At 40.4% G+C, this 20732-nt stretch overlaps 1 protein-coding gene across 1 annotated transcript; it reads left to right on the forward strand.

The window, feature by feature from the left end:
* Nucleotides 1-3229: 3229 nt before the first annotated feature.
* Nucleotides 3230-5662, forward strand: LOC309510691 (uncharacterized protein; the record flags this gene model as incomplete). The annotated part of the gene is made up of 4 exons (XM_082185563.1): nucleotides 3230-3518; nucleotides 3594-4387; nucleotides 4878-5009; nucleotides 5630-5662. 4 exons carry the CDS (start codon nucleotides 3230-3232, stop codon nucleotides 5660-5662), a joined length of 1248 nt encoding a protein of 415 aa, XP_082041689.1.
* Nucleotides 5663-20732: the final 15070 nt, after the last annotated feature.

Genomic DNA, 20732 nt, shown 5'->3' on the forward strand with positions numbered 1-20732 from the left:
CTTATTGTAAAAGTGTTACCGTTATTTCTGATCATAAAGCAAAGATAATTTTGGTTTACTCTTGAAATCATATATTACAACATGGTTATCTTCTTTACGATACATCACTTGTTTTTGTTTTTTTTTCAGTTGTGAATTGATTTAGATATAATCGTATGATCAATTAATAAATATAGGTTGAAGGTCCTAATTCTGTTTAAACTAGCTTAATTTAGAACGATGAACAGTGAGTACTGTATGTGTGTGAGAGAGAGATGGCAAGAGATCGAGTGCTGGGGAGTGTCATTTCATCAATAATAATGTGTTTCAGTTCAAGGTAAATGCACATCTCTCGTCCGTCTACCATTGGACTCCTCCCTCGGGATCCTATCTAATCATAAAGGCTATATTACCATTCCTCTCTATCATTTCTGCATAGCCGGGCCCTTCATATTAGTACTGAAAGCTAAATCTGTCTAACGTCTTCGCCGGCAGAAAGCCAGGCTTTATTTAGAGCAGTGTTTCACTTTCTATAACATCCCAGTGTCCTCATGTGGTCTCCAAAACACACAGATTGGCTGGAGATAGACTATACAAATGAGATCTTGGAGAAGGAGTCCGTGTACAAAATGTGAGGCACAAAGTATCATGCATCAACAAAGTTAGTACATCTTGCTAAGTTTAAAGTGTTGTTGCAGTTTATTTATTTATGCTTATGAAAATTGTATGATCTTCTATGGTTATTTTAGTTTTCTGAAGTTGACACCATGATGCTGAAGTGTTTTTGTGGTTGCTAATGTGTTCTGAGTGTTTTTAGAATATGCAACAGAATTCCTAAATAAACCTGCCTAAAAATAGTTTGCTGGTCTTTTGGCTGGTTCTAGAGAGATTTTGGGACAGCTTAAGAGTAAACAATGACGGTATAAAATCATTCAACAGTTCTTAAAAGAACCATTTTTTTCTCAGTGTGATTAACATTTTAATAACCTAAAGAACCATTTTCCACTATAAAAAAACAAAACCTTTTGTCCAATGAAAATGTTCTATTGACGTTAAAGGCTCTTCATGGAACTGTCAGGTTTCAGAAAGTGATGACATCTCTAAAGGATTCATTAAAAGAAGTTATTACTCCGCCATGTGCATGACATCATTAACCAGCATGGTTGAATGTCAAATGTACGACAGTATGGTTTCGCGAAACGGTCGTGACTAGTTGATTTCTTTAACAATGCATCGCACTATGGTAGTTCAGCAGCAAGTTACATCGTTGTATGGGAAACGCACACCTGGATCAAAGTAAAAAAAGCTCAAGTCTCTACGAGACTTTTTACCCAGTTTTGCATCCACAAAAAAAAAAAAAAGTGCATTGTGGCTTTGAAATAGCATAGCGTGACACGCTTTAGGGCGAGTGGTTTCTTCAAAAACCAAATGCCTTTTTAAATCTCGCAAATCTACAGTCAGCACTTCAAGCGACATTCCCATTGACAAAAACAGACAAAGGGAATCCAGCATCACCCATTTCATTTAATTAAAGATTTATCTGTTTATTGAAAACTGAAACACATCATGCAGGTGCAGAATGCAGAACGGTGTGTTTTCTGGGTGATGACCCCTGGCTTACCTCAATCACAGGTGTCTGAGAGGAACATGTCTCTGCCACACGTCGCTATGAATAAAACAGCCACGAGCTGAAAAATTCATATGCCAGGCGAGTAGCGTTAACAGTCTTAGCACCATGACATGTCACAGCCTAATGAGTCTGAATGGGATTTTTGCACTTGTCTCTCTGCATTTGGATAGTGGCTGTCCTCTGTTGTCAGGGTCTCTGGGTCCCTGAAAGCTTTCTTGTGTCCTTCTTCCTTTCCTGTCACAAGGTTGTGGCAAACATACAGTTTTTAAAGGGAATGTGTCAAGCGTGGAGACAACGGTGAAGACGTTGTTTTGTGATGATCTTAATTAAAGGTGATTTTTAAACTCAAGCCCCATCTGAGCGGAATGTAAATTGAGATGTTAGCCTTTGCACCTACAGTAAATGTGTGTTAATGGCTCTGGTTCCTCTCTGGGAACATTTTACAGGCGGGAACATGCAGTTTAGTGTCTAGCCTAAAGGGCACCATGGTTCATGGATCACCTGGTATGATCTGAACCTGTGGAAACTGAACCTCTGTATGTGTGCACACTAGAATTAGAATTAGAATGAAATAATTATTACATTTGCTCATTTATTTATTTATTTATTTATTTATTTATTTATTTATTTATCTAGAGTTCTGGGGGCATCACATATTTTTGTAGGTTAGCATTTTAGCACTTCTGGTTCCATCTTCCTAAAGTCAATAGGGTTTTGCCTAAACTAAGGTCTATGGTTAACACAAGCTCAAGATATTTCCATGTTTTATTCTATGACATAAAATGGACTACAGAGGTTATCGGGGGAATTAAACGTCATCACGCCAAACAGGTAAACTCATCTACTCGTTTATAATCACGCTCTTCCAAACTATTCTAACTCAAACTTTTAAGGAAAATGTTTTTTAAATAAAAACTGAATGAGTTGTTGGACGCTCGGTGATGGTGACGTTGAAGTCTGACTTGTGACCGTGGTGTAGTTCATTTATAGCCTACATTTAGCTCTTCTGGTGATTTGTATTTAGGCTTCAAAAGTGAATCAAACTTTTGTTGGTCACAGAGCTTATTTTCTGCAATAATCCAAATGTTTTTATTACTGCTGTCAAATCGATTAATCACGATTAATCGATTTGACAGCGCTAGTTTTTGATTGATTGATTGATTGATTGATTGATTGGGGCTTCGTGTAGAATTCAGAAACTCTTGTTATTAGTGACACTCGTTAAGTGAACTGCAGCCAGCAACTTATTTCTCATTCTCACTTGTGCACACTTACCATACAGGAGACTGATGGTGGTTCAAGGCCCCAATATATACTCAAGGCGAAGTTCTTTTTCGTTCTTTGTTTTGAAGTAAAATTAAATTAGAAATGCCTTTGTAGGAATTGTCACAGTGTCTGTTTGTGTATCACTGGTGTCCTCTAGAGGTCCTCGTCTCCACGGTGTCATCCTGTTCATGAACTGCATTCCCCACAATCCCTGTCTGTACCAATCACTGTTCATTGCACTCAGCTGTTCCCCGTCATCATTGTACCCAGCTGTTCCCTGTTATTCATTGTTAGTTCTTGTTATATATACCCTGCCAGTCTAGTGTGTTATATATACCCTGCCAGTCCACTCGAATGAACCTCTTTCAGTGTCTGGCGTTATGGGCACGCCAGACGGAGGAGGCCATGGCGGTCAAGTCCCCTGAGCAGCCTTCCACCTGGGACAGAGAGACTTTTAGGGGAACCCGTCTGGTCAAGTTTAGGGGAACTCGTGGAGGACGTAGGGGAGGAGATACTAGAGGTGAGCACCGACAGCATTCTCCAGTTCGGTCATTCTCTGACCATGGGCCGGTGAGGTTCAGCCCCGAGCGTCCTCCGGTTCCGGTAGTTCCTGCTCAGGTGGTCCCGAGTCCGGTGGTCCCGAGTCCGGTGGTTCCAGTTCCGGTGGTTCCAGTTCCGGTGGTCCCGAGTCCGGTGGTCCCAGTTCCGGTGGTCCCAGTTCCGGTGGTCCCGGGTTCGGTGGTCTCGAGTCCGGTGGTCCGGAGGCGGAGGAGGAGGAAGACCTCCTGCCTCCCCAATGGCCCGGAGGCCGTCCCCTCCGAGCAGCCCGCTGTCATCCCGGAGGCCGTCCCGTCCGAGCAGCCCGCTGTTGTCCCGGAGGCCGTCCCCTCCGAGCATCCCGCTGTTGTCCCGGAGGCCGTCCCCTCCGAGCATCCCGCTGTCGTCCCGGAGGCCGTCCCCTCCGAGCAGCCCGCTGTCATCCCTGAGATCCTCTCGGAGCCGCCCACCATCAGTCCTGCCACGGCCAAGAGAGTGGTCTTCCTTTTTTATACAGTGGCGGTACTGCAGGCGTGGAGGAAGTACAGGACGTCTGCCGATCCAGAGACTGTTCCTGAGCCTGTGTCTTCGGACAAGATGGCCGCCGCCGAGCCTGTTCACGTCACGCCTGCCGAGCCTGTGTCTTCGGACAAGATGGCCGCCGCCGAGCCTGTTCATATCACGCCTGCCGAGCCTGGGTCTTCGGACAAGATGGCCGCCGCCGAGAGTGTTCACGTCACGTCTGCCGAGCCTGTGTCTTCTGACAAGATGGTCGCTGCCGAGACTGTTCACGTCACGCCTGCCGAGCCAGTGTCTTCCGACAAGATGGCCGCCGCCGAGCCTGTTCACGTCACGCCTGCCGAGCCTGTGTCTTCGGACAAGATGGCCGCCGCCAAGCCTGTTCACGTCACGCCTGCCGAGCCTGTGTCTTCGGATAAGATGGCCGCCGCCGAGCCTGTTCCTGTTCCGTGCCATGTGCCATGGCCGCCCGAGGGGTCTCCTCTTCACCATGGCTGCCCGAAGTGTCGTCTCCGCCCTGGCCGCCCGATGGACTGTCTGCTCCGCCCTGGCCGCCTGAGTGGAAGTATCCTCCGTGGCCGCCCGAGTGGAAGTATCCGCCGTGGCCGCCCGAGAAGTCGTCTCCACCATGGCCACCTGAAGGGTCGTCTCCGCCCTGGCCGCCTGATGGACTGTCTGCTCTGCCCTGGCCGCCTGAAGGGTCGTCTCCGCCCTGGCCGTCTGACGAGTCGTCTGTTTTGCCCTGGCCGTCGGCTAAGCCGTCAACCCTTGTCCTTGTTCCCCTTCATGGACCTGGCCCTCCATCCCTCCCCCTGATCCTCCACCATTCCACCTCCCGCCTGGACTCTTGTTTTGTCTGTTGTCACGTCTTGGAGCGTCTGGTAGCCGCTCCGTTGAGGGGGGGTTATGTCACAGTGTCTGTTTGTGTATCACTGGTGTCCTCTAGAGGTCCTCGTCTCCACGGTGTCATCCTGTTCATGAACTGCATTCCCCACAATCCCTGTCTGTACCAATCACTGTTCATTGCACTCAGCTGTTCCCCCTCATCATTGTACCCAGCTGCTCCCTGTTATTCATTGTTAGTTCTTGTTATATATATACCCTGCCAATATCACGCCACTTCTGTTCCCTGTATTTCCTGTTTGTGTTCTTGTTTCTTGGATTGATTATTTGGATTTTGACCTCTGCCTGGAAGACTATGATTTTGGATTTACCCTAATAAACCTTTTACTGCACTTGGATCTTTCCTTTTCCCGTTCCTTTGTGTGTGGATCGTGACAGGAATATACTGTTTATGAACATCCAGACGCCGTCCAAATTGCTGAGAGCGACGTTTAGATTTAGATTAGATAGTTCCTCTCAATATCAAAATAAACATGCAACAAAAATAACTGCGATGAGAAAGCAGCAGTTATGAAAACATCTGATCATAGTGATGTGATATGTTTGCACCAGCTCTGCAATCACTAGCATCATGTTGACAGATGACAGATGAGGTGATTATAATTACACTGTTATGATAGTTTAATTTATACAGTATATTTAAGATTATAGAGTCGGACTATATAGATTGGGCTATATGAGACTATAGTTTGAATGAATCAATTGTCTTTGCATGACACATTGACGTGACAGTACATAATAGCTCTTTTGGCATTATCCTGAACATTATATAAGCTTTCATTTCATGTGTCATAGAACGTAGAGAGGTTCTCCGGAGCGTGTACGTAAACTTCACATCCTTTGGACTTTTTAAGTCTAAGTCTACAGGCTTTCATAGACAACCTAGGTAGGAAGTGGGGGAAGGTTTTGGTTTTTAAGTTTCGTAACTAGTTGTTCACACGTTGTCAATACAAAAGCGAGTAATGCATGACAATTCTTACATATACCCCATTTAAATGAAGAAATGATTGCTGCTGTTGTAAAGCCAGGGATTATTACTTTTTCTTCATTTGCTTCAACTGTTTTTTTTTTTGTTTTTTTTGTTTTTTCTTTCTGAAATTTGGGAATTCTCACGTTACATTGTCCTTTTATATTAGTATTACGATTTTGTCATCTTCTATATTCGGTTTCTTTCAGTGATAAATGATTAAAGAAACTCTCCCAATCCCCCAATAAAAAACATGACTTTATAAATGTGTAAGCGTGTGAAGAGCCTTGGGGGACGAGTGCTGTGTAAAGTGTCTAATCTCTCTGACCGATAACTCTAACCTCTCACTGACAATAAGCTCTTTAAAATGCATTATTATCCAAGTGATAGCGCTTGATACCTTTTTTTTTTTTTTTTTGACTTGGCTATGCCCTCTTTATGTCCACACAAACAAGCCTAAATTGAATTTGTTCTCTGATTGACAGGTGCATTAGAGACCGGAGGGGGGAGGACCTCTTACCTGTCAGGAAAAGGAAATAGCGCACCAAGGAGAAGTCAGTACTCTCAATGCATTATAGAAGAGCATTTCTTTTTGTTAATACATCTGCGGGAAACCACACATGGCTCAAGGTACAGCTCTGCTGCTCAAAATATCAGCATGAAGTATCACAGAAGGAACCTTTAAATCATGAGGGTTTGCTTTCTACCTCTGTCACTTGATGTCATGTTTCCATGTTTCTATGATTTCATGTTTCTGTATTTTGGTAATTTAATAGTTTGTGGTTGGTAAGATTTAATGGTTTTGAAAGAAATCTCAAGGCTGTATTTATTTGATCAAAATACAGTAAAAACAAATATTCTGAAATATTATTTCAATTTAAAATAGCTATATTTTAAAATGTAATTTATTCCTATGATGCAAAGTTGAATTTTCAGCATCATTACTCCAGTCTTCAGTGTCACATGATCCTTCAGAAATCATTCTAATATGAGGATTTGGTGCTCAGGAAACATTTCTTATTATTGAAAACAGTTGTGCTTCTTAATATTTTTGTGGAAACCATGATACATATTTTCAGAATTCTTTAATGAATAGAAAGTTCAAAAGAACAGCATTTATTTGAAATAGAAATATTTATTTAGTTCGTTTTTACTGTCACTTTTGATCAATTTAATGCGTCCCTGCTGAATAAAAGTATTCATTTATACAAAATTAATAAAAAAAATTAGACCCCACATTTTTAATCAGTAGTGTATGTGTTTATACAGTACACTGTGTGTGTATATGTGTATGAAGAGTTCAGATGCAAAAGCCTCTAAGTGCAATCTGAAATTTTCTTCTAGAATGATCATTTTTATCAAGCTCGTATATTTAAGTTCAGTAATTTCACTTAAATGGCAATGAAAAATACCTATTAATTGTCATTTAAGTGAAATTACTGAACTTAAATATACAAGCTTGTTAAAAATGATCATTCTAGAAGAAAATTTCAGATGGCAGTTAGAGGTTTTCCTACTTACAAAGCATGTAGAGGTCTGTAATTTTTTATCATAGGTACTCTTCAGCTGTGAGTGACGGAATCTAAAACAAAAATCCAGAAAATCACATTGCATGATTTTTAAATAATTAATTTGCATTTTATTACATGACATAAGTATTTGATCACCTACCAACCAGTAAGAATTCCGGCTCTCACAGACCTGTTAGTTTTTCTTTAAGAAGCCCTCCTGTTCTCCACTCATTACCTGTATTAGCTGCACCTGTTTGAACTTGTTACCTGTATAAAATACACCTGTCCACACACTCAATCAAACAGACTCCAACCTCTCCACAATGGCCAAGACCAGAGGGCTGTGTAAGGACATCAGGGATAAAATTGTTGACCTGCACAAGGCTGGGATGGACTACAGGGGCCTGTACCATGAAGCCGGTTTAGGTGGCTAGCCAGCTATGTTTCAGTTAAGTTTCCGCCAACCCTGGGTTTTAGGTACTATGAAAGTAGCTTGGCTTGAATCGGTGTTCGTTGCCATGGTATCTTACGCTGCACGGCTAACCTGCTCCGGGGCAGGTTATGTTCTGGATTCAAGATCTCAGACTGAAGTTTGACCAATCAGCTGAGAGCAAAGAAACATAGGTGACGTAACTTATTCCCAGTGTCTGTTGCAATGACTTCACCTTTTCTTCCAAATCCTGTGACATCTCAGCGCAAATTGTTTGACGAGCACTTCGTAGAGAAAGAGTTTTTAGCCAGACAAAATCCCCTTTCCTTTCCTGATAGTTATGAAAGATACAGATTTTCCGCGGAAGGAATGTCTTATCTTTACGAACTTCTTGAGCCGCACATAAAGAATTTAACACATCGAATTCATGCACTTACTGTACCGCAAATATTGCGTTACGTTTTTTTTGTTGCAAGTGGTACATTCCTGCACGGTGGGTGACGCACAGAAGCTAGGGGAAAACACGGTTTGTCGAACCATTCGTAAGGTGGTCCTCACTCTGCAGGAGTACATGAATAGTTTCATTAATAGTGTTCCCCGGACATTTATCGGCCATGTCCATAAAAGAGGGCTTTTATAAAATTGCCGGTAAGATATTGATAGGGTGGCATCACATGAACACATTTTATTTTATTTTTTCAAAAAGCAAATTGCACAAAATGTACTATACAATATAATACATGTTAAGAATTATTTAAAATCTTTATTATTATTCTGTTAATCTTATGATAGGATTCCCTAGCTTTCTTAGTAGTACAAATACGTTCTATATTTATGTAAAATTATGTATGTATGTAGCCTATGTGTAATATAGCCTATAGCCTATTTTTATAATATATAAAAAATGTGCATGTATCATTTTTTATATATTATAAAAATAGGCTATAGGCTATATTACACATATAGGCTACACATACATACATAATTTTACATAAATATAGAACGTATTTGTTTAACTTACACATTAACAATCAGCAATCTTTCTCCAACAGTCTTCTCTTGCTTTGGCAGCAGAGACCGTATTGTTTCGAGCTTGAAATACATATTTAAATTCATCGTAATTCTGAATGATTATCTCTTGCTCCTCCGCGGGAAAATATATCGCTCACGCTCTACCCGTGATTGGTTGTTCAGTGTCGACGTCACTCTTTTATGTGCACGCGCGCGTGGAGTAATCATAGCTTGAGGATCAAAGCCTGAGTTGACAGAGAAAGTTGATGAGCTGCATCATGGTACCAATAAAGCCTGATTGCATCGGTTTGGTTTTGTCAACTCAAAACTAATCCTGTAACCCCGAGTTTGTTCAGCTACCTTCATGGTACAGGCCCCAGGACAATAGGCAAGCAGCTTGGTGAGAAGGCAACAACTGTTGGCGCAATTATTAGAAAATGGAAGAAGTTCAAGATGACGGTCAATCTCCCTCGGTCTGGGGCACCATGCAAGATCTCACCTCGTGGGGCATCAATGATCATGAGGAAGGTGAGGGATCAGCCCAGAACTACACGGCAGGACCTGGTCAATGACCTGAAGAGAGCTGGGACCACAGTCTCAAAGAAAACTATTAGTAACACACTACGCCGTCATGGATTAAAATCCTGCAGCGCACGCAAGGTCCCCCTGCTCAAGCCAGCGCATGTCCATGCCCGTCTGAAGTTTGCCAATGACCATCTGGATGATCCAGAGGAGGAATGGGAGAAGGTCATGTGGTCTGATAAGACAAAAATAGAGCTTTTTGGTCTAAACTCCACTCGCCGTGTTTGGAGGAAGAAGGAGGATGAGTACAACCCCAAGAAAACCATCCCAACCGTGAAGAATGGAGGTGGAAACATCATTCTTTGGGGATGATTTTCTGCAAAGGGGACAGGACGACTGCACTGTATTGAGGGGAGGATGGATGGGGCCATATATCGCGAGATCTTGGCCAACAACCTCCTTCCCTCAATAAGAGCATTGAAGATGGGTCGTGGCTGGGTCTTCCAGCAAGACAACGACCCGAAACACATAGCCAGGGCAACTAAGGAGTGGCTCCGTAAGAAGCATCTCAAGGTCCTGAAGTGGCCTAGCCAGTCTCCAGACCTGAACCCAATACAAAATCTTTGGAGGGAGCTGAAAGTCCGTATTGCCCAGCGACAGCCCTGAAACCTGAAGGATCTGGAGAAGGTCTGTATGGAGGAGTGGGCCAAAATCCCTGCTGCAGTGTGTGCAAACCTGGTCAAGAACTACAGGAAACGTATGATCTCTGTAATTGCAAACAAAGGTTTCTGTACCAAAAATTAAGTTCTGCTTTTCATGCAATAAAATGCAAATTAATTACTTAAAGGGATACTTCAGGATTTAGCATTTAGCTTTGTATTAGTAGAAAACCTGTAGTATTTTCGAATTACCGTGCTTTCCACCCTCATATCCCCCTGAGATGAGAGATTTATGTATTTTTTTGTCTGGAAAAAATCCTCCGATGACGCAAAAATCGTCATTTTGCGTCATCGGAGGATTTTTTGGCCAGAGGCTAAAGACTACAGCCAGTAGGAGGGGCTGTCCCGCATGTTTTCAGCCCGCCCATAGGAGGTGGGATCTCACTCACAAAATGTACACATAGTATCAGCCGTCTTTCTTTGGAAGCTAAGCTAAAAGGCTCTTGTTCTGTGGAGAAAGCTGAGTAGTAGGAGAAAGCTGAGTAGTAGGGGTTACCATCCTCTTTTTCCTGGACATGTTCGGCCGTCGAGATCGTCCAAAATGTCCGGGATTCGGCTTTTGGTTTCTGCAGTCACCATTCATTGTTTACATGCACACCTTTTGTTTCAATCTAACTGAATTCATTCCGACTGGTGAATCTGAATGTAGTGTTTACATGAATGCTAAACAAGTGATCGTTTGATGTGCGTTTTAACATTGCTGAGAAAATTCCCGCTCCTCCGTGAGAGATACGAGACCGGTGTCAGTAATCACGCCACCGGCCTCGCGTCATTCTCCCGCGCCCCTCAACCTCGTCCTGCTCGCCACAGTAAACATAATGAATGGCGACTGTAGAACGCAAAAGCCGAATCCCGGACATTTTGGGCGATCTCAAAATACCGGGCAAACTCTTCACGGAGTCTCACTAGTAGCCTAGCCCTCTTGTTTTCAACTGCGCTCTCTTACCGGTAGGCGTGGCTTTGGAGTGGCCTCCTAGGGCAGCGAAGCAAGTGCATTCTGGGAGTTGTTGTCTTTCATCCACATAAGCCAAAAATAAATTTTCTGGCTTTTCTCAGTCTAGAAAGCTCCAAATTCGAAAATAATTTAACATTTCTTCGACATAAATGACCTATTTTAAATACACATTCATCTTTCCAGAGGTGAAGTATCCCTTTACAAATCATACAATGTGATTTTCTGGATTTTTGTTTTAGATTCCGTCACTCACAGTTGAAGAGTACCTATGATCAAAATTACAGACTTCTACATGCTTTGTAAGTGGGGAAACCTGAAAAATCTGCAGTGTATCAAATACTTGTTCTCCCCACTGTATGTATATGTGTATGTGTATATATGTATGTATGTATGTGGTCATGGAAAAAACATGCTTTTTTTAACCCATGATTGACATTGCAAGCAGGGGTGCCGCCAGAAATTCTGGGCCCTATGGAAACCAAAATTTCGGGGCCCCCTACATTTTTTACAGATAAAATTTAACCCAATAAACATGCCCTGTATACTTTAAAAAAGATACTTAGCACATTGCATAGTTGCATACGAGGTGCAGACAATAACACACACACGTAATAACCATATTATTTTGTTTTCTTAATATAAAATATTAAAATATCTATTTTGTAAACTCCTTATAGCCAATGGTTAGCCTACTACAGACATGTTTTATTCAATTTTATATTATTTTTTCTGGGGCATTTTATTCATATTAAGAACGTCAAGTTTGACAGCATCGATCGTAGCAGCAGCAGCACTGTCACTTCACAGAACACACGACACACACGGCAAACTGATTTTGTAATTTTTGAAGCGTGTAGATTACTTTTTGTTTTGTAAAGTTATCATCATGTGGCGAACACAGTAGATAAGACGTGTTTAGAGGCTTCAATCAATCTTCGTGAAGTTTCGCGCTCAGGCTCACCTTGTTCGGCTGACTGTGCGTTCACACCGGACGCGAATAGCGCGTCAAATTCGCGCCTGCCGCGTCTAGTTATACGCTTGACCACTTTGTGTTAATTCGCGCGTCAAGAGCGAAATTGACGCGCGTAAAAACAAAAGTTTGAAACGAAATTACAACGCGTCTTTGCATGGACTTAACATTGAAATCACTCGCGCCTGACGCGCTATTCGCGTCCGGTGTGAACGCACCATGAGACGGGGACGGGGGACGTGGGGGAAGGAGGACGTGGGTGTGCAGCAGCCGCTGAATCTGTGTCTACGAGACATGATAACCCGGAGACAGCAGAGATGTTATTATTGTTGGATGTAAATCATAATTCAGTAATTATTTTACTTAGCTAGCTAGATAAAAGCAGGTCATGTAGCAACAAAAATAAGTAGCCTAACTCTGAAAGTTTTGGAATACAGGAATAGGGCAAGCTACCTTTCTTTTTGAAAAACTGTGTGACATACTGTCGACTTCGGCGTTCTCTGTCTTCTATTTCCGTTTTTGATGCCCTGACTTTTGATGTGACATGCCTGCGTGTGTCACTGTCTGCGCTGCATCATAGCAAGTGCAATAAGCAAGAGACGCTACACGAGCGATCGTAGCTCGGACAGCGCAGGTGGAATGAACCATTGTGAGGGGGAGGGGTGTGACTGAAACAGTAAATACATTATTTGTTTTTTAAATATTAAATCTATGGTCAAAACGTACAAAATACACATTTAGTGCATGAGGGGCCCTAGCACATTTAATGTATGTATAAAAAAGAGAAAAGAACTAAGAAAAGAAAAAGGGGGTCTGCTCTTCTGGGCCCTAAATCAGCCTGGGCCCTTAGAATCGTCCTAACCTTCCACCCCTTTACGGCGCCCTTGTTGCAAGTGGAAGTAGAATAGAATGAAACAGAAATAGTATATAAATGATACCTTTAATACAACTTGAATTTGAACTAATTAGTTCAGATTGTTTTGTTTCTTTATCATGACCCGTTGTGATCTCATCTACACCTTTCTCTCTCAAATATTACATGCAACTATGACGCACTATATGACATATTGTTGATTTGTCAGTTGTTAACTTGCGTCCGTCTCAAGACAAACAGCTGAGACATGCTGAAACATTAAAGGTCAGTTATTAATTGCCATGTGCCGCAGGAGGGATCTGCCAAATAGAGATTTCACCTCCAGTAGTAATGCTTCCCCACTGCCAGGTCACATCAGCCCGTGCCTGTTAAACTTCTCCAGGAATATCCACTCCCCTGCCAGAGTCAATCAGAATACACACCATTTACACTCATTACTGCCCATAAGACGACATGTCAACCAGTCTATACATGCGTGGAATAAACAGTCACAGCCCAAGGAGTAGTTGTTTATGTGTGTGTGCGTTTTTATACGACCCATGCATGTAATAGAGTCTGAGGCTTGTGTGATTAATGGACTAATGAAACGAGCACCTCTGAATTCAACACCACACGTGCACATTAGACACAGATGCATGGGAAAATGCCCCAGGATGTGTGAACGCATGTGTTTGCCCTCTGAGCCCTCCTTTAAAACAGCATATCAGATGATATCCCATTAAAGCGATGAAATTCACTGTTTATATCACAATTTACAGCATATATATTTCTATATAAATGTATATAGCCTACAGGTGAAAAGGTTGCAGATTAAGATAACGAGAGAAAATCGGAGGAGGTAAAGTCAAGACTTTTAATGACCACACATGGTAAATTTGCTGCAGAACCTATGAACTGCATTAATGAGGTTTGGAAGCACAGACCCACAACTATAATCTCTCCCCATCATAACCTCAGCTGTCTAAGAGAAAATCACCATTAGCTTCAACACTGTCTGCGTATGAGAACTGTAAACTTCACTATTACTGGGTTTGTTTATTGCTCATTAAGTTGTAAATTAGGCTGTGATAACATCTTCACCTAGTGTCAGCCTGAGACAACACATTGACGGACTGTCTGTTGAATATTGCACACAGAAATAAGCACTATCTCAAAATGTAAAGCTTTAATCTGATCGCATTCCAGACGTTATTGTGTACAAGGTTTTACACTGCAAAAATGTTTTTGTTGTTGTCCAATTTTAACAAGATTACTTAAGAAACAAAGTGGCATCAAATATTAACATAAGTCTGTTTTAAATATAGGTTGTTTGAAACAAGAAAAAGATTACTGTATATTTTACTGCATGTTTCTGAGTAGAAGTGACTTGTTAGAGTCAGATGTTTGGTCAGGGAATCAGACTAGTAGCGCTGTCTGTTTTTGATTCACTACAGAATCGACTCAGAGACATTCGTTTGTTGAATTTGACTGTACTAGTTGCACAGTTTTTGATTCACTGTAAATAAATAACTCATGAAAATAATTTGTTCCAAAATTGTACTGTACTAGTTGCATTGTATGGTTTGGATTCCCTAAAAAGAGCCAAGTCATTATATCTTTCAGACCAGAATCAGACTACCCAGATAGCTGCGCTGAATCGACTCATTGGAGACATTTATTTGACTATACTAGTTGTTGTCGTATGTTTTTGATTCACTAAACAGAATTAATTCATTAGAGACGTTCATTTAGGAATCGACTAAACTAGTTGCACTGTATGTTTTTGGTTCACTAAACACAATTGACTCAATAGAGACTACTTTCTTTCAGGAACGGGACTATACTAGTTGCACTGTATGTTTTTGATTCACTATAAATAACTGACCCATTCAAATAATTTGTTCTAATATTGTACTATACTAGTTGCACTGTATGGTTTTGATTCACTAAACACATTTGACTCGATAGAGACTACTTTCTTTCAGGAATGGGACTATACTAGTTGCGCTGTATGTTTTTGATTCACTATAAATAAGCAACTTATTAAAATAATTTGTTCCGAAATTGTATTGTACTAGTTGCACTGTATTGGTTTGATTCACTAAAAGGAGTTTACTCATTAAAACCATTCAGACTAGAATTGACTATACTAGTTGCACTGAATCGAGTCATTAGAGACTACTTTCTTACAGGAATCGGACTATACTAGTTGTTCTGTATTGTTTTGATTCACTAAAATGAGCCAACTCCGTCAAGTCAAGTCAAGATTTATACGGCGCTTTATACAATACAGATTTTCAAATCAATTTTACAGTGATAACAGGAAAATAATGCATTTTGGCTGTTGTTTAGCTGAACCAGTTCAGCGTTGATTCAGTTCCGTTGTAAAGATACATTTTTTAATTAGTTCATTTCATCTATAAAGCAATTCTGCAAAAAAGTATGTCATCGACCACCTCAGTTCAGTTTTACAACAGCGTCAGTACAGTCAGATCAATAATATTGTTGAATATTAAGTGAACATTAAAATCATTCAGACCGGAATCAGACAATACTAGTTGCGATGAATCGACTCATATGAAACATTTGTGTAGGAATCGGACTATACTAGTTGCACTGTATGGTTTTGATTCACTAAAAGGTCATTTGTTCAGGAAAAATAAATATTATAAAAAATGTTTTTTTTTTTACTGGAAAAAAATCGAAAAATACTGTTCTACTGCGAAAACCCCCCGATTTAGATGCCAAATGAATGAGAATGGTACTGGTTTCGATTGCAGGTGTCATAGTCCTCCTTTTCACTTGAAAACCCCATATACTGTAAATCACATGCAATGCATTAGCAACCATTCAGAACACTTAAGTAATAGCATAGAAACTTCTAAGTAAACTTAGATTAAGTAAGCGTTCAGAATAACCTTTCATCATGCTGTTGAGTTTTGAACTGTAAACTCACACTTTCTTCATCTTTAAAAATGTTCACAGAACCACCTGCACCATTAATTTGACAGAGCTTTCACTTGGTTGCATGCTGAGAGTAAAAGCAAACTGTGGATGATCCATTTTCATGTAGGTCATGTGGCTTCTTCCTGTCTGAGTGGGCGATTCCTTGTCAGAATAAGCTGCAGACTAAGACTGATCTTTATCTCACCGGTCACCATTTTGTACTATTGATGATGTTCTAGTCTATAAAGAATCTAGAGACTGTATATAAGCTGTTTTTATTAGCAGTAGTCCTCTACACTTGTGTTGTCTCTCTCTTTCTCTTCCCTCAGCACATGTGCTTCCCCCCTTCAGGCTGGAAAACCCTTCGGCTGCTAATTATACCAGTCAGCTGTCAAACACATGATGGAATTGTAGACAAATCTCAGATGCTTCGATTATATTCACGCCTATCCTCCTTCACACTGGGATTATCAGGTTCCTGACCATAAACCCGCCTGTAAGAGAAGTCGAGAAGTCGAGAAATAAAACAAGGGGGAAGACGAGCGAGAGAGAACAAGAGCGGAGAGCACATCATATTTCCATCGGCTGCTAAATATGACCACATTAATTATAGATTTCTCAGCCTCACACATTTTTCTCCCGGAGGTATTTTTAGAAAAGAGTGCGAGATGTATTATTTCTTTAAGTGAGGTGACAGGTGTCGGGGGAATATGGACATGTTCGTAGAGTTGTCAGCCAGCCGTGCCGCGTCTGTTCGCAGGTTAGGTCGGACAAGTATCTAATTAAATCAATCTAGGTCTTTGTAATCACAGGTTTTTCATTTCAGCAGGCATCAGTCATCCCAGATAAATACACGGTGAAATATAGGCCCACCTGGAGAAGGAGGTGATGAGGAATGGCAAGATAAGGAGAGAGAGAAAGAGAGAGATAGGCCTGTCCCAAATGCCACATTCAGTCCTTGATGTCTTCTACTGAGTCCACATTTCTGGTGACGTAATGCCACATAGACTTTTGCCTATGTAGTCAAATAATAGTATTAAACAAAAAAAAAAAAATTTATACATTTTTCTATCATTGACCAAATCCATAATGTGTATCCTTAACTACACATTGTCATTTTAACAACCAGTCAGTGAGTGATTAAAGTCTCACAGATAGGAGGACTATACTAGTTGTGCTACTCAATAAGCTTTTGATTCACTAAAAAGTAAAGGCTAATTAGAATCTTTCATTTGGGAATTGGACAACACTGGTTGCACTGTTTTTGATTCACTAAAAAGAACCAACTAAAATAATTTGTTCCGGAATCGGCCTATACTAATTGAGCTGTATGTTTTTGATTAATTTAAAATGAAGCAACTCATTTGAATCTTATGTTAGGGAACCGGCTGTACGCGCTATTTAGTTTTGATTCATGTAAAATAATCTACTCATTAAAATTCATTTCAATTCACATTTATTTGTTATAGCGCTTTTCACAATTCATATAGTTTCAAAGCAGCTTTACAGAAAATGCATGTCTACATACAATTTAGAGTAATTGACTCATTTGTTCTGGAATCAAACTATACTAGTTTGTGCTATATGTTTGTGATTCACTAAACAGAATTGACTCATTAAAGATATTAGTAGGGAATCAGACTATACCATTTGGGCTGTATCTTTGATTCACTAAAAAGTACCAACTCATTAAAATCATTTAGTTCTGGAATCATATTATACTAGTTGCACTGTATGTCTTTGATTTACTAAAAATAACCAACTCATTAAAATAATCTGTTCCGGAACAGTACTATAGCTACTAGTTTTTGAATCACTCATTAGAGTAATTAATTTGCGACTCTGACTTAGGTTAGCGCTGTATGTTTTTACAGAACCGACTCATGATGTGAGAACAAACAGTATGAGAATAAGACTACATCCACATACATTTCAGCTTGCTTGTTTGAACGTCATTATTATGTTTATATTACTGCCATAATGCTTTTCAGAATGATAGGTCCCTTTCAGGTGCTCCTCTCGTCCGATATATTTTTGTGATTACAATTATCTGGTTGTAATCTGCTGTCTCTTCTGCTATAAACCATTGTGTTGTAGTCCAAAGCCTCAAGCAGAATGAGCTTATTGAGCACCATTCTGAATCTAAATGAGCAAAGGGAGTCTTGTGGACTCGTGAATCCACATCAAGTGTGCCGTTAGGGCCTAAGAGTGGGAAAATGAGACCACCATTTCAGCTCAGACCTTCCAGCGCACGTTCAAACTTCTCTCTCATGTTCGCATTACTCTTAATTCCCAATGACGGATCACTTTCCTGTGACCTCAAATGTAATAATAGGCTCTTCCGATAGGCTTCCTAAACAAAGTAAACAAAGCATAGACCTACACATCTGTTGCACATAATTACACATTAGGGGTATTACGCTGAACAGAGCTAATAACAGAGATTTCATTATCCCTTATCTACATCAGGGCTTTCCTGTACGCAGGGACTCTCTCTCTCTCCCAACTCTGACAGATGCTATCATGTCATTAGAGACCCTTCAGGAATCAAACCAGCTCCCAGAGTCATTTTCTTAATGCCTGAATGAAATTAAAATACGTCTGCGTGGTAATTTAGGATTGTGGAAAAAAATGTTGATGGGTTTTCTTCGAGATGAATGTCCTCTGTTACTCGGTTTCACCTTGAGCGGTTTTCTGTGCGGATAAAGAGTATTTTGTCTACATCTCCGACGCAGAGTGATCAATATCCTGACATGCAGGAAAGAAAAACAGGGGTGACATCCTCTCAAAGGAGAGATACGATAACGACGCTCGTCTCCAGCTCGCTCTATCCAATCCAACATGATTCCCTGCGTTCTTTGAAGCCTGATCTCTCTGTCGCTCTCTAACTTCCTTCGTCTTATTTATTCCCTCTTCTTTAGTTTCCCCTGAAGCCTGATCCCGGCATATCATATCCAGTGATCATCCAAGGTGACATTGATTTGATTGGACTCTCACAAGCACTCTGCTTCTGTTACGGGGCGATGGGCCTCCATCCCAGAAGTTGTTTCCCTCGCTGACAGACACATGCTGATGAACGTGAACGACTGTATCAGACAGATCCACCATGTCGTGAGATAAAGAGATAACCAGCTTGCAGAGGAATCTGTCTTTCCACCCACAGGTCCAGAGGCATCCGTCAGAGCCTGAGACTCAACCGAGAACGATTCTCAAGATCTTGCTGACCTTGTAGAGCATGACCTTTGACCCTCCACTGGCAGGGGTGGATATAGAAAGGTGAACAAAGACTTCAACTGCCTTTTCTCTCAGATTCTGTTATTCTTATTGATTTAAAGATAACATGAAATCAAATTGACCGAATTCCCTCAGATTCTAGAGGAACGTTTTTTTTGGTTTTTTTTGGTAGGGTAAGTTTTTGAGATAGAAATATGGTTTGGACTACATTTTCTGACAGGAATGTTGTTCCAGGATCAACAAAATATGTTGACCCAGTAAACATGTCTTGTTTGGCCAAATCACGATGACCATGAACTTGAAAACTACACACTTACAGGCCACTTTATTAGCTTCACCTGTTTAACTGCTTGTTAATGCAAACATGGCAGCAACTCAATCCATTTAGGCATATAGACATGGTCAAAACGAATGGCCAGACTGGTTCAAGCATCTCTGAATGCACATGTCAAACCTTAAATCAGATGAGCTTCAGCAGCAGAAGACACACCGGTGCCAATCCTGTCAGCTAAGAACAGGAAACTACAATTCACACAGGCTCACCAAAATTGGACAATAGAAGATTGAAGATTGGGTTTCTTTAAAGGAGTCTCAATTTTTGCTGCAACATTCAGATGGTAGGGTCAGAATTTGATGTACAGATGGTGGACAACCAGAATGAGACTTTTACCGCCGCCGTTCCCGCGGCGGCAAAATTGGGATGTGTATTTGCTGCCTTTTACCGCTGAGTGGCGCTGTAATCACAGACTTTGAAAAGTGTCAGTTTATTCTCTTAATGACGTAATCTGCCGCGGCAGTAATCTGAGCTGAGGTCACAGATAAATTCAAGATAAATCTTGTGGTTAAACGAATTCAAATTCATTAAATTAAAAAAAAGTAGACACACGTTAACATTGTGTGCCCAGTTTTTCTATAATTTAGAAAGGCTATGTCAATAGGTTACTTGTCATTTACTTCGTCAGGGCCGGCCCTGACCAATTTGCTGCCCTAGGCAAGATTTTACCTGGCGCCCCATGCATCACAGCCCATTTCACCCCGTCATTGTGTTCATGATTTAGCATATATATATATATATATATATAGGCCTATATACACACACACACACACACACACACATTACAGCCTAAACACAAATACCAAGAGCATTACATAGCATTCAAGTCAAGTCCCCATTATCTTTTATAGCACGATTTACAATAAAGATTTAATGTGAACTTTCCAAAAGTTTGGAAACATTACTATTTTTAATGTTTTTGAAAGAAATTTCTTCTGCTCATCAAGCCTGCATTTATTTGATAAAAAATACAGAAAAAAAATTAATATTGTGATATATTATTACAATTTAAAATAATTGGTTTTCAATTTATTATACTTTAAATGATCATTTATTTCTGTGATGCAAAGCTGAATTTTCAGCATCATTACTCCAGTCTTCAGTGTCACATGTGACATCCGGTCTATCACATGATCCTTTAGAAAACTTTCTAATATGATGATTCATTATCAAATTTGGAAACAGTTCTGCTGCTTAATATTTTTTCATAACCTGTGATACTTTTTTAGGATACTTTGATAAATAAATAGTAAAAAAAAATTTTTTTAAATGTTTTAAAAATAGAAATCTTTTGTAACAACAATATACACTACAAAATCAATACTTTTATTCAGCAAAGATGTGTTAAATTGATAAAAAGTGATCGTAAAGATGATTTATATAATTAGAAAATATTTTTATTTTATTTTAAATAAATGCAGTTCTTTTTAACATTTTATTCATCAA

This window comes from Leuciscus leuciscus (genome assembly GCF_965113295.1).
Source record: "Leuciscus leuciscus genome assembly, chromosome: 12".
Classification (NCBI taxonomy): domain Eukaryota; kingdom Metazoa; phylum Chordata; class Actinopteri; order Cypriniformes; family Leuciscidae; genus Leuciscus; species Leuciscus leuciscus.